The sequence below is a fragment of the Semicossyphus pulcher genome, unplaced genomic scaffold (genome assembly GCF_022749685.1).
Source record: "Semicossyphus pulcher isolate SPU_LCO1_2020_fin unplaced genomic scaffold, fSemPul1.0.p SCAF_7, whole genome shotgun sequence".
In the NCBI taxonomy this organism is placed as follows: domain Eukaryota; kingdom Metazoa; phylum Chordata; class Actinopteri; order Labriformes; family Labridae; genus Semicossyphus; species Semicossyphus pulcher.
Genome location: NW_027211748.1, coordinates 15,852,683 through 15,869,810, shown reverse-complemented (window position 1 = coordinate 15,869,810; position 17,128 = coordinate 15,852,683). Strand labels below are relative to the sequence as shown.

The 17,128-nt window shown below is 39.0% G+C and overlaps 1 protein-coding gene across 3 annotated transcripts; it reads right to left on the bottom strand.

The window, feature by feature from the left end:
- Positions 1-273: 273 nt before the first annotated feature.
- On the bottom strand, positions 274-16,428 carry LOC138611830 (uncharacterized). Of its 3 annotated transcripts, none has more exons than XM_069685081.1 (25): positions 16,365-16,428; positions 14,986-15,115; positions 14,619-14,786; positions 14,373-14,510; positions 13,773-13,924; positions 13,179-13,282; positions 12,893-13,082; positions 12,062-12,193; positions 11,829-11,972; positions 11,304-11,439; positions 10,472-10,622; positions 8,081-8,223; positions 7,507-7,618; positions 7,334-7,397; positions 6,846-7,049; positions 6,584-6,729; positions 6,315-6,433; positions 4,013-4,134; positions 3,823-3,920; positions 3,483-3,619; positions 3,012-3,136; positions 2,423-2,568; positions 1,953-2,055; positions 1,680-1,816; positions 274-831 (listed from the first exon to the last, which is right to left on the bottom strand). In XM_069685081.1, the coding sequence occupies exons 2-25, from the start codon at positions 15,113-15,115 to the stop codon at positions 708-710; spliced, it is 3,225 nt and encodes a 1,074-aa protein (XP_069541182.1). In that variant the 5' UTR covers positions 16,365-16,428; the 3' UTR covers positions 274-707. The 3 variants fall into 3 exon arrangements, with proteins under 3 accessions (XP_069541182.1, XP_069541181.1, XP_069541183.1); XM_069685080.1 differs by lacking the exon at positions 16,365-16,428 and adding an exon at positions 15,712-15,750; XM_069685082.1 differs by lacking the exon at positions 16,365-16,428 and adding an exon at positions 15,717-15,732.
- Between the last annotated feature and the right edge of the window lie 700 nt (positions 16,429-17,128).

Genomic DNA, 17,128 nt, shown 5'->3' with positions numbered 1-17,128 from the left:
GGCAGAGTTAGTTAAAAAATAAAATTGCATACTGTATACAAATTACTTCACAAAAGATTCATAATTATGTCATAGAAAATAATTCTCTCTGAGAATCATGTTATTGAGAACATGTATCTTATAGTCTTGGACAGAATTTTACTTGTGTGTGACTTAACAATATTCATCAACTTAGCACAAGTTAAACAAAACTTCAAGAAAGAGAGTGTTTCAGTGTATCAAAGACTAAAGAAAGAAAAATGCCAGAGCCATCCATCTTTACGCATCATTTATTCTTCTGCCATCCCTAAAAGATCAAATTCAATGAACCAGAACTTTGATTTGTCACACTCAAAGAATCAAACATTGCATATACGAGTATTTTAACTGATAAAATAGAGAATACAGAAAATATAATGGCACGGAAAAGACAAAGTGCCTCAGAGAAAACAAATAACTGTCCACCTCTGTCTATTGAAAGTAAAATAAGAAGAAAAAAGGCCAAAACCAACATTTTACCTGTTTAATCAGAATAAATGGTTTTATTATTCGTCTTACTTTATAAAATTCCAAGAGAGATGTTTAACAAACTTTGAAGTGGTATTTTGGAAAAGATTAGAAAATTACGATGAACAGGATCATCAACTATTAATGAACGTCTCTTCAAAAAGCTTCATTTGTCTAAAGTACTGAGAAAGATCCAAGTTGCTTCAAACTTTGAAGTTTTTCTATTCAGTTGATTTAATTTGACGTGAACGATGGTCCATCACCATTTTCTTCATGTTCTGGTCTGCTGTGATGTCACCCATCTCAAGCTCATGTCCTGGTCCGGCCAGCGGCTCATACTGGTGCCTGCAAAGAGCGTTTAGTCAACTCAACTGAAAATACACAGCAATGCAGCTAATGATCGTTAGACTTATTTTGAGGGAGTGTAATATACATGTATACATAATGTATACCTACTTTACAGTACATATATTCACTTAAATTCCCAAATTCCCCCCTGGTGATAATTAAAGTATTTCTGATTCTAAATCCCCTTGGCATAATTGAACAGGAGTTTGAAAGTCACGCGACTGAAAGTTGCCCAAATCACAGATAACCACATCATATTACTTATGAACAGACCGGTCTGATGGTCCTTGGCTCAGTGGTCCTACACTATGCGCTGCAAATCACCTGTTCCAAATGACTTTACAACATAAACCAATGTCTCATGGACTACAAAGTGACCAACTCTTATGTGTGGATGGACTGAAGCAGTGATTCCCAAAGTGTGGGCCGCGGCCCTCATGTGGGCTGTGCAGGTACTGCAGGTGGGCAGTACTAAAAAGTTATTGTTTTTCAATCATACAATTTACTATTTGCACTAATTCTGTTGCTTTAAAAATAGTTTCCTTTGTGTAGATGGTTAATTTATTTTTTAAACAAGTGTGTATTATATTTATATTTTACAAAGTATGTTGGGAAATACTTAATTGAGTGTTGAGTTGTATGAATATAGGTTAAGGCAGGCCCCTGAATAACTGTAAGTGTTAAAGTGGGCCACAGCAAGCTTAAGTTTGGGAATTCTGGACTACACAATAAGAAATAAGTTCACTCAAAAGAAGTCTGTTTTTTTAAAAACAGGTACAAGTCACTTTTAGGCCCTTTTATCAATTAATTGTTACTTTACTAACAACAGCAGTAAACAAACTCACTCTTTCAGGTGTTCTTCAATGGCCTTGCGTTCATACACGGTGCCATACACAGTTTTCACAGGATCAACAAACATCTTCTTGGTGAGATAACAGATGAGATGTTGGGGTATGAACTGTAGCACCGGTTCCACCATTGTCTTTAAATAGAAACAAAGAAAGTTAACATTATAGGACAATGTGTGAATGTAAAACATCTAAGACACATTTTAATACATCAGAAATATAAAAGACCACGTCCATGACACATGTCTGCATGTATGGAAGCGCGTTTACTTTCTCCACGTCATCCATGGAGCTCCCTGCGGTTTCCTCTGTGTGTTTCTTGGCTTCTCGTTCGTACGTCTCGCGGCTCATCATGAACTCCTCCGCCAAAATGCTTCCACAGACAAAAAAATTCAATACACAAGTTTATGCAATGTCTAAAAATACATAGTTTGTTTGTTGTACATTGTTAAATCAACACCTGAGACTTATCATAATAACACCTCAATAATCAGTAGTTTTTCCAGGAGCTTGGCTACCACGTTGCATTTTATTGTACAAGTGAGGCTGTGATTGTCTTCAGTGACAAACCTTTGTATTTCTATATTATCCTTCCTTGATTTATTTTTCCTCAATGTAGAATGAAACAAGACAAACAGGGAGAATATATCGTCTAATATTAGCTAGCTGTTTTTTCCTCCTCTCTAAAATGACTTCCTTTTGACAACTTAGTAAAAACAAACACTTTCTGAGTGTATCACCTATCAAGTGGATCTTCAGGCTCGGGGATGATGAGCAGTCCATACACAGCTTCTAGGATCTCTCTCATGGTGATGTGGGCGTTGTAGTTCCGGTCGAAGATGTTGTGGCAGATGCGGCCCACACTGTTGACATTACAGTGGTACAGCTGGCGTCACATTAAGGAAAAACTGCTTCAGTGCTTTGTAAGTGATGACCCAAAATGTTTGTAGAAACATGCACACATTTTAATAAGAACAAATACCTTTTCTACAGGTACAAAAAACTAAAGTTTATCAGAGGGAGGAGATTATATATTCAGATTTTCCTTCATTTATTAAGATTAATGTGTTATTTCTTTCCATGAGCCCAATAGTTGTTCTGAGGTTTTAGTCAATCATCTACTTTTTGCTAAGACAAATTCATGTTCTTTAACTTAAATCTCACAATTAAACATTTTTAAACATTATCCCCTATTTTGATTCCACAAACAAACACTGGCCCCAATACATGCTAGCAGCAGTGTATAAACAACAACAACAACAACAACAAAACAAAAAACACACACACAACAAAAATACTTGTTCATTTAAATGTAATTTGAAAGGATACTTTAGTGACAAAGCGGACGAGTGGAGGCTTCACTGGGTAGTCAGGACCAAACTGGCAGTACAGCTCAAACACTCCTCTCTCATACGGTGTGTCAGGAGGGCCTTGCATGAGAATCTTCCAGAAAGCTGCAAGATTAAAAACAAAGCTTGTAGGTGTTAGGAACCCTTAGTCAGTGCCAAAATGTAGCAGAAGATAGTAAAGCAAAACTATGTTGAATGAATGAATGAATAAATAAGAAACAGTGTACCCAAACAACTGTGTACTGCACAGTAAATACATTTATATTCTCATTAAAAACTCTGCTAAATAAAGTCATTTTTTGATCAAATAATAGAGTTTGACAAAGATCCCACACATTATTTTTGGGAGCTAAGCTGTGTGGGAAAACAAAAGAAGCATCTATTGTTATCAATGTTATATTTCAATTTCACTCGCTTGCCCCAGAAAAATTCAAAGGAGCATGTCACTCACTGAAGTCTGACTCTGAGGGGAAGATTTTGAAGAAGGGATGTGGATCACAGTGCAGACTCTTCAGCTCCTCCAGGATACGTTTGTCCTTCTCCAGAAACCACCCCTTCTTCAACTCCTGAATCCTTTTCTTCAGAGCCCTAATAAGAGAGATTATTATACATCACATGTAATGCAAACACTGTAAAGACAGTAAATAAGGCTCTAAAATATGATTATTACTGTTTGAAATCAAAGAGCTAAGAGGATATACCACCTGTCTTTTGACCAAGGAGACTGGTTTTACAACAAAAAGTACATGAGAGTTAAAAAGTAGTCATCATTCGTCCTCAGAATCACTCACCTCTCTGTCACGGTCACTTTGCTGTTGATCTGGCTTGGCAGCAAAGTCTCTGGAGAGTCGTCATACCCATGAGTACTGAAGATGCTTGATAAAACACTCTTTAAAAGGGGACAAATTACACATTAAGAAGATGCCTTTCATCTTCATACCACTTCCAACAGAACGATGGACAACGATCAACCAAACTGACCTCAGTGATGGCAGAGGGGTCCAGCTTTTCCTTGAGTTTCCTCTGCTCCAAAGACAGAACCGTCTCAATCTCAAAGAGCTTCAGACCCTCTTTGGTCGTCTGGGGTTTGAAACAGCAGCCACCTGGAAGCCATGTGAATGTGTGATAGAGAGATTAACAAGCGTCTGAATAACTGCACAATCAATTCATCATTTCTATGGTGGTTGAGGCTGCTTAATAATGTCACATGTTGGCAGTGGTGTTGTAGTAATAGTAGTAAGTGTGGATAACATTTATATATATAACATTTTTTTGTGAAAGAAAGACTTTGTAAAACACAGATGCGTTCACTGAAATGTGCCCTCTAAAAGCCTAAAAGAAACATCACCTACTATTTTTCTCTTAGCTTACAAAACTCAAATTTAGGAAGACTCCTCAGAAGACTCCTCGGCATAAGTTAAAATAAAACTATGACAACAAAATATTTTCTTCTTCCCATAGATTTTCATAAAGATTTGTCCAGTTTGCCATGTTTCCTCTTATTGAATGTACACATAATAGTATATATTGTTTGTAAACCTTTTGCTCCGTCAATTTCTATCATAGACTGTATAAATAATGGACGTAGTCTCCGTGACTTCACCCATTGGTTTCTGAAGAAGCGTTTGGAAGCCCGAATTGCGCCGACGCTGGGGGTCGCCATATTGGAAATGCCAGAGACGGCTAATCTAGAGACGGGCAAAGAGGCGGAGCGTATGGCTGAGCTCTATGGGCGGGCCGCATGAATCAGCCAGCTACGGCTATGAAGCTAGGCTATATGCTCCTCAGCGTAGCTAGCGGTTATTATCCATAGACTGTATAAATCATGAATGAGCTGGTTTGACTTTCCCAGGAGGAGATTCTGTCGGTCAATGACTGCAGGTGTTTAGTTATCAGACTACAGAAGTAGCGGACTCGGTGCTCGCTCGCCCGGTGAGAGAGCGGCGAGCCGACACCTAACGGGAAACGTAAAAGAACCGGTCTCTTCATCACTACGGTCCGCTGTAATCTCTCCGGGGAAACGCCAACAACTCCTGACTCCTATTTACTGACCGACGATTAAATAAATAAACACTGCACAGGCTAACAAGCAGCTAAAGCGAGCACAGAATACCTGCTACTTAGTGCTAAAAATATATCAATACTATAACACTAGCATTTAACTCACCGAAAAGCTTGAGCTCAGACTTCTTGCACAGCCATAAAGTTCCATAAATCCCACAGACAGAGATTATTTTTCCAAACTTTGAATGAAAAAATCCCCAAAAGTCTCCAACAACACAAACAGGTGAAGTTAAGCTCAGGGTCTGTGTCTGTGTTGACGTCTAGCAGACAGCCAGCAGGATCCACCTGTCAATAAAGTGATCCGACCCCTATAATTTAAGGCTTAATATAATTAAAACGGGTGTGTTATAAAAAAATTCACCCCCCGTACAGTTATCCTGAACAATAAAATTAGCTATTTATAACAAACCCGTTTTTTGTACCAGGCTGTAAACATGTTTATTTCTGCTGTAAAAATGGGCATTTTCCCACCTGCTGTAATGTTATTTCTTGTTTTCTGGAGCCAGCCTCAAGTGGCCACTCGAGGAACTGCAGTTTTTTGCACTTCCGCATTGGCTTCATTTTTCAACACCGGAGGTTGCCGCTTGATTTCTATGTGTTTTATGTCTGTTCCTCTGTCAGATTTTTGTGCTTCTTATACCAAAAAACCTGATTAATGCTTGACCCCACTGGTGTCAAATACCTTTAACCTCCTCAAAAAGAAGGTCGGAGGTTCGATCCCCAGCTCCCTACATGTCGAAGTGTTCTTGGGCAACACTGAACCCCAAATTGCTCCCGGTGGCATAGCCAACAGGTATGATGGTGATGACTGACAGACAGTTGGGTACTTTACGTAGCAGCCTCTGCCATCAGTGTATGCATGTGTGTGTGAAAGTGACATGTAGTGTAAAAGCATGTTTGAGTGGTCGCAAAGACTAGAAAAGTGCTATATAAATACAGTCCATTTACCATTTACGATCTATGGTACAATCAAATGAATTCGATGCAGACAAAAAATGTCAGCTTATAAGTAACAGCACGAGACAAATAACTTGAAAAAGAATGTATAACATTGTTTAAATGAAAATATGAAAATCAGGATTGTATGAAAGTAAAAATAAAACATGAAATAAGATCACAAATGTGTTAAATGAGAGTCCAGTTTACAGTGTGTTTTATGGCAATTATTTGTCATCATTTTACACTGTTTGACGTAATCACATTTTAATAACCCCCGTACCGGTTGCATTGCTGATTCCATGCAGCATGTTGTTCTCCACATTCCCAAGAAGGATCGAATCTACGACGATGTCAGATTTCAGCAGTTTGGCTGTAACAGCTACTGGCTCTATGGAGGATCTATGGATGAATGGAGAATGTGAGTGTGTTTGAAAACATTTCGACACTCTTGACATTTTAATAGCTTTTTTTTTTACTGCTTATAGTTTAGTGTATGTTCTATTAGTTAAAAAGGTACCTGAACCAATTAAAACAGAGAATGAAATGTACCCAGAATCGTTTCCATCAGTGAGACACATGATGTGAAGTCTACAGTCTGGGAACCTCGCCTTGACCTTTTCCAGCTCCAATGCTCCACGTCGCAGGGCGTCGTACAGCAGAGTGCATCCGCTCACCTCGATGCCACGAATGTGTTCCTACATGGAGAAAAAAAAATCTTGTTTTATTTCCATTAAGGGACACTACTGCCTTTAACCCACAGCCAAATTTCAATAAAATAAGTGTGACTGATCTTAACCAGGTCTGAATGTACCTTGAACTTTTCCAGATTTTCAGTAAACGTGTGCAGAGTTTTCACCACGGAGTCGAACTTCACAAGCCCAATGACATGATGAAAATCATAAGCCATGGTCCTTGTTGCAAAGTTGTCAAAGAGCTCTTTCACAGCATTGATCTTCTTTATCTCGGCACTTTCAAAGCACTCTTCATCCATGGAGGAGCTCGTGTCTATCAGCACCTAACAAGAGTTCAAGTCCAGAATATCACATTATAAGACTATAAGGTAATGTATGCCTGGGTCACATAATGAGAAATTATCCAAGATGCATCGTTTTTATTTGATGTGAATTTGTCAGGTGTTTAACGTCACGATAGTGAACAAATAGATGTTTGCAAGAATGATAATCTTCTGATATTTTACTTGATTTTTTATGTGACAACACATCAAACTACAACCGGAACAGTGGCTCTAAATCAGTGAGAACACCACTGCAAAAATTAAGCAAAACTTAAACGTGTTACCAGTACGGCCTCAGTCGGAGTCCTCGTTGTGACAAATGTTCTGTCATCTCTGTGATCACCAGTCCTGTGATGCAAAATGCCATTATCCTGATTGTGTATTTGACATTGCACGGAGTGCTTCATAGATTCTGGGAAACATTAACTTGATATAAAAACACTGTAAGATACTTTACCTGGCTGCCAACAGATTCACATCGACTACTTTGTCTTTGCCATCCAAACAATCACGCACTCTGATCATATCAGGGGATCCTTTTGGTTTCTCCAAACACACCCCAAGGTTGTCTAACGGACAAAAAATATGTCTATTTAAAAAAAGGGAGTATAAAAAACTAAGGTTAAGGTCTTTTAGATTGTTTAGGAATGCAGTTCAAAATATTAACATTTTTCTGCAGGGACTTTATTATTAAAGAATTTCTTACAAAATGGTAGAAATGAAAGGTATTCATGTTTAACCTTTATTAACATATTTTGGCTTTGACAGATAAGCAGGATACTTAAAAGGCAATAACAACAGAAACCCGAACAGTGAGACCAGTGCTTTAGAATTGTGTAATACCTACTGAGGAATATTTCCCTCTGTTTGGAGTGAAAGAGAAGTATTTAGTTAAGGAAAGTACAAAAGCATTACATTCATTCTGAAGTACAGCACCTGAGTAAATCTATTTAAAAAGGTGCCAGTAACAGTTGAAACTAACATGAGCACAGTTAGAAATGACCCATCCCCATTGATAAATAAAGGAGTACCTTCACTCAGCAGAACAAGGCGGTTCTCGCACTGTCCAAGCTCCTTTAAATGTAGAGGTGGGGTCACATTGAGCCATTGATTGGAGGGAGATTTCAACTCCTCCACCATGTGTCCAAACGTCTTCGTCATATTTATCCGAAAGCTGTCATTTGATAGAAAAAGAGAAGTGTGAAACAAGGCTCAAGGCTCAAGGCTAAATCCCAAGTCAAAGTCAAGTCCCAAAAAGCAACAAAAATGAGCATGGCATGGATGTCAGTGAGAGGTAAGACTTTAGAGAGGCAGTAAAAGGAAAGGATACTGGATCACCAAATATCATAGAATCACTATCCTGGCTGATAGTTAGAGTAGCGCATGCTGTTGATTTTCCATTATGGAAAAAGTGCAACAACCTTGAGAAAAAAAAGTCTAAAATCTTGGGAAACTTCCAGATTTAACGCGGTAAGAGTCAATATAGTCCTTAGAGAGCTCAAGGGGTCAATGTTCCCGAAGACAGTGCACCTGATTAACGACCTGTTAGGTGTTCCTTTCTGGTACCATTACTGCCAACTTTATAATTACTTTGCATGACAATTGCCATTATTCATTGTAAAAAAACTCTAATCAATCTGCTGATAAAGATTTAGGCTGCTTCCCAAGTCTCTTAAATTGCATCCATGTTTCCTTCACTTGCGTCTTTCACGTGCGTCTTAGTCCCTCCCACCAGAGATGCATGGAGAGACGCGAGGAAACCAAGAGAGGAGGGAGGAAACGAGGGAAAGTTTTTTAAGAGACATGAGACGTCCTTTCCGATGAAGCGTGCTGCGACGTCCGTTTGTGATGATCGCGTCATCTGATCACCGCTGGATCAGCGGTCAGTCTGCTTTAACAGCTGTTTGTGTGTGCACACATGTGCACTGTATTCTAATAAAACACACAATAACAGTGTTTCCTCTCTGTAACCTGTTACCTGTGTAACAAACACCTGCACCTCATGAAGAATAGGCTGCAGTCTGTGTTCCTGCTGCAGAGCCAGACGGACATTTCCTACAGCACTATGTCTGTATATTATTTGTTCATTATTTACATTTTTGATCACTGATAATCTGATCTGAATTAATTATTTAATAAGCCCAAATAATGTCTGTTCATGAACTATGAAAATTATTGATTAGGCTCAAAGTTTCAGAATAAATAGAAATCACGTCACGCTGATCAAACCGACCTCACTGATGATCACGCTCACACGTAAAAAGTGTTACCTGCTGACAGAGAGACTCTCTTGCTCCCTCTGAATTCATTCATTCATCTGTAATAAAAGTTAGCAGGGAAATAACTGATCATGACAAGAGGTATTTTTTTATTTAATAGAAATGAATCTGTTTTTGCTGCTTTTGATTTTTAGACAATTTACTTATTTTCACTCAGATGTTGACTCAGAAAACAAATCAAATCTGCAGTTATTCACTGCATTTTATATATTTTACGACAAGTTATGATCAATATTTCGTTCTAAACGATCTCAGGTTGTCAAATACCAACTCATTATACCAACGTTGTTTATAGTCGGTTTCAAGGCGCCCTGTAAAGTCTGTTTTAAGGTCCGCTTCTTCCTCTCTGCGATATGAAACTCCAGTGATGTTGTGAAGTTTCACATGAGTCCGATCTGCTGCAGCGTCCAATAACTAACTGATATCTGATAAGGGGGCGTGTCGGCCAGTAAAAGACTTCGGTGGAGGCTGTTCTCGTGTATCCTCGCTTATTTCTCCTCGGAACTCCCTCCTCTCTCCTCGCTCCGATAAGAGCTTTGAGACGGTCCTCAATACGGCGGCTCCGGAACTACTTCTGGTTCGAGCAGGAGCGAGGAGCGAGGCGCTATCAAATAAGAGACTTGGGAAGCAGCCTTACACTAGTTGTTCGCTAAAGCTCATCAGTGTTGATTTTGGCGCCCCCCTGTGGACAAAGCCGTACCTCCTATCTCTTTGCTGATTTTGTCCTGTACATGCTTAAGTGGTGGTTTTTACCATAAAACCTCATCCTGCTTTCTTTAACAGTCATATGTATCACTCACTTTAAAATTTTCCCCCAGGAAATGTAAACAAAGTGAATGCAGTTAATCGCTTCCTCTGACACCTACCCCCCGCCAGCAGCTTCGGGCATTAAAAATAACTACATAGAAATAATCAACCTTGTTTTTGTAAGTCATAGAGACATCACAATTAATTTCAGTCTGTTTCATAACCAGCGAAAACCTCCTCACAGGAGCTTTAAGTTGTGTTGTTTATGGTGTATATAAGGTTTGTCAGTGTATATCTAGTGAGGACCTGGGAAAACACTACTAGGACAAAAATAACTAAAAAGAAGAAAATATAAAGAAGTACTTTTAAGAAAATTACAAATCTGGGGATACTAACTTCTGGCCGGTCGTCTTGTCATGAATAATCCAAAGAGCGTATGTTTTGATGGATGGAGGCAAACTGAGCAAGATTCTTTCCATGTCCTTGTCTCTCTGCAAAGATGTTTCTCGCAAAATCTCCTCAGTGCAATTTGGAATTTTCTCTCCATCTAAAAAGGAGAGAGGGGGAAGACAGAAGGATAGAAAATGAAGTGAAGCTGTTAGCACGGCACTGTTCTTTTTTGGGGGGGCTTTTGCCTTTATAGTATAGGACAGCTGAAGAGAGACAGGAAATGTGGGGGGGGGAGAATGGGGGATGATATACACCAGACGGTCGGCAGACCAAGAGTTAAACCTGCAATCAGTGCGTGAAGGACTGTAGCCTCCGTACATGGGGCGCCTGCTCTATTGACTGAGCCAGCGCCCCAGCACAGCACTGTTCTGAAAGACAAATATGTTTTGGGGTTTGTAACAGGATCACGACAGAAGGTGTTGATAACTTTAAAGTAGTTTGAAGTTTCACACAAATTGCTGTGAGTGCAGGTAGCTCTTAATCTCTAGTTCACCGCACTTTTTGTTTCTTACAGCATTCAAAATGGAAGAGCTCATTAGAGGGCTTAAAAAATGTCTAAAGCTTGGTGCGGACATTTTTTTTTCAGTTAAAAGCAGTTTGTAGCTAGAACCAATTTCCTCCTTCTCCCCTTTTTTACCTTCATCAGAAAGCAGCTAAGCAGTTAATGATGGGGTTGCGATCTGCGTTATTTCCTTTTAACTGTGCTATGATGAGTCTACTCATTCATAAAAATGTGTGTCTAACATTAGGAAAGGTTTATGTTGCGTTTGCGTTTTACCTTTGATTTTCTGGACGACGTCTGCTCGTTCAAGGGCACCAGGTACTCCAGGTACTTTGACTGGTTCGCAGAAACGGCTGCCATCCTCAGACTTAAGAGTGATGAGAGCGTAGTTCTCGTGGTCCAATTTCAGCTTCTGTTAACATAACACAAAGCCGAGTCAAGTCATGACTTGAGGGGTTGTCAGCCATAGTATCTGGGTTCTTTAAGAACAACGTTGCTGATTTTACCCTGAACACGGTGATGTTTTTTAACAAAGAATCTCACCCTGCTTTCTCTAAAAGTCATATTTATCACCAAACTTAAATTTTTGCCCTGGAAAATGGAAACAAAGGCAGCGTGCAGTTAATCTCTTTGTCTGACAGCTACCCCCCCGGCCAGCAGTTTCAGGCATTAAAAATAACTATATAGAAATGATCACTCTTGTCGCTGATGGTCTGGTTTGTATTTGTAGCTCATATAGAGTAATCAAAATAAATTTTACTTTGTTATATAACCAGCGAAAAAGCTTTAATATCAGCATACCTCTGCTTCTGATTTGAGATGTGCCCAGCAGTACAGTGAGTTCTCAAAGACATCCAGGTCATCGATGACTTTCTCCCCTCGCTGTGTTCCGCGTTGAGGCAAAAGCTCTCTGAAGAGCATGTACAAGCCTTCAACTACTGCAATCTAAAGCACATAAACATTCAAGCGCAAAGAAATAAATACATAGAATTCATAGAAATGTTCAAAAAGGCAGAGTTACTTATATAGTTTACCTTCTGATTCCTGGTTATGGTTTCATTCCTGCAGAGTAACTGATGCAGACTTTGGGCCAGAGGGTTACATCCAGTCAGTTTTCGAATGTAGGAAATCAGTTTCTTCAGCTGTTCTTTTTTAAGATGAGATTTCTGGAAGAAAACATTTTTATTGTTTCACTACAGGATTAAGTCCAGAGGGTAAGCAAAGGTGAAATGAATATAGCAAAGGTATTGCTAGATTTGACATCTTTTTGGACTAGTTGAATCACTTTTTAAAAGGAAACAAGATGAGTGGACAGCCATGCTAGCAGGGCTAAGCGCTCAACAATCTCGGATCCCATTGGCTATAATCTGACGACGATATAGCCTCTGGGGACAACGGTGAACATGCCGAGCGTGTAGCCAGCGGTTAGCGATAAATGGCTTCCTGTCCAGACTTCCTTTTCCGCCTTTTAGATCTAAAGCAGATTGTTAGCTGTTAGCAGGCAGATGTTTTTTTACAGAGATTAATAAGAAGCTAAATAATTGTCAGATGACGCTGATGGGAGCTGAGATTACTCTCCACACGGACTATTCTTCCTGCATATGCCACAGCCTGCTGATACATGATTGGTCAATTATACTCAGACTACAAGCGTAGTACAAACGGAAACCAGAACACTTATAGAATAGATTCTACATTTCTATGTAGAATCTGTAAGTGACATTAAGCGCTCGATGAAAATGCCAGCATGCTAACCACATCCATAATACTGGCATGCTCACAATGACAATGTTAAGATGCTGATGCTAAAAAGTTGTAATCTGTACCGTGATTGTCATCTTAGTTTAGTGAAAAATAAAACTTACAAGAGCATAGAGTGAAGACAGGAAGACACTGATTCCTTTCTGGGTTTGTTGGACCAAAGGCACGACATCATTAATGAAGAACGTCTCATCATGAGGAGTCTCGTCAGAAAAGGTGGACAGAGAGAAGAAGACTGTCGACCTCTCAGAGATTCCACAAGTCTGCAGGGTGTCACCACCACAATGTTTACCTCTGCAAACATAAGAGAAGGAAGAACAAGTACGTATGAGAAAAAACTATCTGATTGTAAGCAATGATCTCAATACCTGGTGTGGTATTCTGAATTACTTGTAAAAAAGGACATGTGCTGGGATGCCACTTTCATTTGCAAGCTTGAGTCTCAGGCTGGTGATGGTGTCACTTGTCAAGTTCACAGACACCTCGTAATGTCCCTGCAGGACACAAGACACAGAAGGACAACAAAGTAATTTAAATGTGTTTATTATTGTTGACTGAAAGTACATGAAGTTATTTCTGGCCGATTAAATCTGTCTGTACAAATTACTTTTCCATTGGGTTTGGATTACAAAAAGTAGTCAAAAATATTCATCAGAACTTCTGGTAACAAAGAGCCGATCCTCTCCATCATGCAAAATTTTCAATGAGTGAATCCTCAGGAGCTGCCTTAGAAAGCAATGAGCTTGAAACATATTGCTTTGCAACCAACGTTTCTTTCACAAATTCAGCTACAGAAGAAGTTATAAATGTTGCTTTGTTTGTGTGATGATCAGAAGAGCCACAGACGTCACAGGGGAGAAGGACCAATGTCAACAACACGCAATAATGATGGATAATCTTAAAGAGGAAGATGTGATCCCCAAAATTTCAGTATGAAATATGGTTAGGAAATCGAACATATTCAGCTTGTATAATAATACAGACCTTGAGCATTATGTGGCATCGAACCAAGTCGTCTCCATAGGTTTCACCAACGTCTCGCTTTAGGATCTGTGGAGCCTGTTTCAGGTTTTCCTTTGGTGTAAATATGGCGTAAATGACAGCTCCATTTTGGATATGTCTGTCTTTGAAAGACCCTGCAGGAGGAGACAACAGTTTAAGTTGATATGTTGAACTTTTTACACGACAGTTTTCTATATTTACACATCCAGCAGATACAGACTAACATTATCATTTGTTTAGAGTCCTGTTTGAGTCCAGCTGATGAATGTTAGTCCAATTATACATTCTTTTTCTTGCTCTTCATTTGGTACAAATTAACTCCTGATGGAAATATCTGGCGTTTAAGCTTCTTAGTGCTTCACTCTGTTCAGCAGGTATCTGCTATCTGTCTGTCATTTGGTGCTGAGCTGGAGGTGGGGAGGGAGAGAGATGTTTCTGACCTTTGATGGTCATCGTTCAAAAATACTACTGTCTCAGTACCTACAGATTTCATTGAATTGTTGTTCCCATATTACAGTAAAACAAGTGCATTGCATTATCAACTTTAACATCCACTCTAAAAGGGTTTTCAGGTTTGCTTACAAGTGTTGAAGAAGGGATCGTCTGACAGGGGCATCCCATCGATCGTATAGAGACAGACACCTTTGGCATTGCCAACACATTCAAGATGACTGATCCTTAACATCAGGTCCTCAACAGTGTTCTGCGCTGGATCCATATCTGGAAATCACAATAATCAGGTCATGTTTCACTCTGTGAACAACAAGTCAGTGGCTGATCAAAGTTCATACAATGATAAGAAATAGTTCAGAGACATGTTCCTCATACCTTTGATTTGTTTTAGTTGAGGGCATTTGGGGTATGTGTACTTCAGAATGAACGGCTCCAATGATTTCTGCACAGGTACCACAGTTTGAACTTGGCGCTCTGGAGCTCTGAGTCTCTGAATGAAGTTCTTCATCACGGAAAAACGGTTCTTCTCCACATGACTTAAACCTTTAAAAATAGTACTTTTTCAGTATTAAAATGGCTACTTCTTCATTGTTATAATACAGTAGACCTTTAACCAGAATAAATCTTTTTAAGAACTTGTTATTTATTGAACAGTAAAATTGTGGATACAGTAGTATACTGGTTTTACAGTAAAGTCACATTTTTGCATGGGTGATTGGATTTAAACTGAGGTTCATCTTACCAATGTTGTTGAGATCTTCATCTGTTACACCATCCAGGAAATCTCTTTCATCTTTTACACCCAACTGAAAAAACTGGTTGTAGTACGTTTCCAGTCTGAACTTCTCAAGTATGTTGAATATTGCATCCATCTGAAAAAAATGACAATTCTTTTTCCATTTACAATGTTGTTACTGCTACAGCTTAGAGAAAAACCTTACATGAAATACAAATTCTATAGACCAACAAGCAATGTTAAGGCACATACATACAATATCCTGACACAAGGATGCAAGGACAACATAGACTGCAGTTTCATTGTAGGGCCTTGGGTTTATTGCTTATGTAAGCATGCTGACCACATCCTCAATCCTGACATGTTTGTCATGCCAATGCCAACATGCCCATCTGTACCAACATTTTCCTAATTCACCATGCTAACACAAAGGTCATAAAACAAAAGTAGAGAAGAAATTGAAATTTTAACAGGATGATGGTGATACATTAAAAGTTAAGGGATGACCAAAACATTACAAGTCATCTTGAAGGGCAACTTAAATGTTGGCACCAAATTGAACGTCAATATTTCATAGCTACAATATTTGTAGCTAGCTTTAGCTTCAACATGTTTACATGTTGTTCAGTCTCAAAAAACATATAACGAATAAACCAAGTTTCCTGGGTCGCACTAATCTCCTAAAATGTATTTCAACACTTGAAACAAAGGCAGCAGAAAGGTCTCACAAACCTTACTCATGGTTGATGTTCCTCAGTGTGAGCACAAATCAGGTAGACTGTTAGCAATTAACTAGCATTAAGCCTTTAACCACACCCATGATGCACCTGTGGGTCACGTACGTAACGCAACATCGTCGTGGGTGTGACTGATTTCGGGGGACACGGAATGGTAATTTAATCCAATGGTCTGTATCAAATCAAGGATTAACAAAGGTAGAGGCAACCTTTTATTTTTTTTAACCATGCCATAAAACAATGACGCTCATCTTAACCACAACCCATAAAGACGTCATTGTTAAATACCAGACTTGTGATTAAAGGGAGCCTACCGGTAAGCAATTCATTACAAGTAAATACCTGTAATTATACCTATTAATAACAATACACGAAACACGACCTTGTTACTGAAAATGTGTTACTTCTATCTCTGTTCACCAACCAAACTCCTTTTCTGAAAACTACAGTTAATATTCAATAATTTCCTTTTTTTTAAGAGTTAAAAATTGACGTTACGTTTCTTTGACAACGTAACCACTGGAGCAAGGCACGAATGATCAACTTCGACGGAATGAAGGCTCATATGGGGGGAAAAAAACGCTATTTTGACTTTAAAGCGTTATCTGATCCATAAGTGCAATAAATAATTGAAGGGAACAATCTTACCTTGACAAATCAGAGATCCTGTAAAACTTTTGCATCAGTTTCACTTTCTATTCATTGGCGTTTGTGGCTGAAAACGAAACTACTGGAAATGTCATTGAACGCAGCACCAGCTTTAAAAGTTAGTGATGTCTGTAAATGATTATCGTCCTCTGGGAAGTTAAAGCAGGCGGAGCATTTATTGATTACAGTATCTTATTTCAATCATATGCTTTAACTTTAAGTTACATAGGCCTTTTTTATTTTTAAGTTTTACACAGCATTTTGACTTGTCTTAGCAGCAGAAACACATAGGTCACTATAACATTAACAATGGCTTTATTATATTTACAGTGTAACAGAACCAGAAATCTGAAACTAACTATAATCTCTCATGAAGAACATTTCCCACCCCCTGCATGGCACAGTAACAGCTTCTTCAGTGACAGCCTGCTTCACCGGCAGTGTATGAAGGAGATATACCGCTAATCCTTCCTTCCTGCTGCTGTCAGACTCTTCAATCAAGCCGACTCCCATTAAAACACAAAACATAAAAGCGCACATCCCAAATGAAAATAGTGTAAATTCACTTAATCACTACACTCTCATTCTATGAGCAACACCATGTTTACTTTTCTGTGCTATACCATGTTCACTTTTCTGAGCACTACCATAATCATTTGGCTGTTCAATATCATGTTTACTTTTTTGTGCAATACCATGTTCACTTCTCTGTGTACTACCATGTTCTCTTTCCTATGCACTACAATGTTCACTTCTCTGTGCAT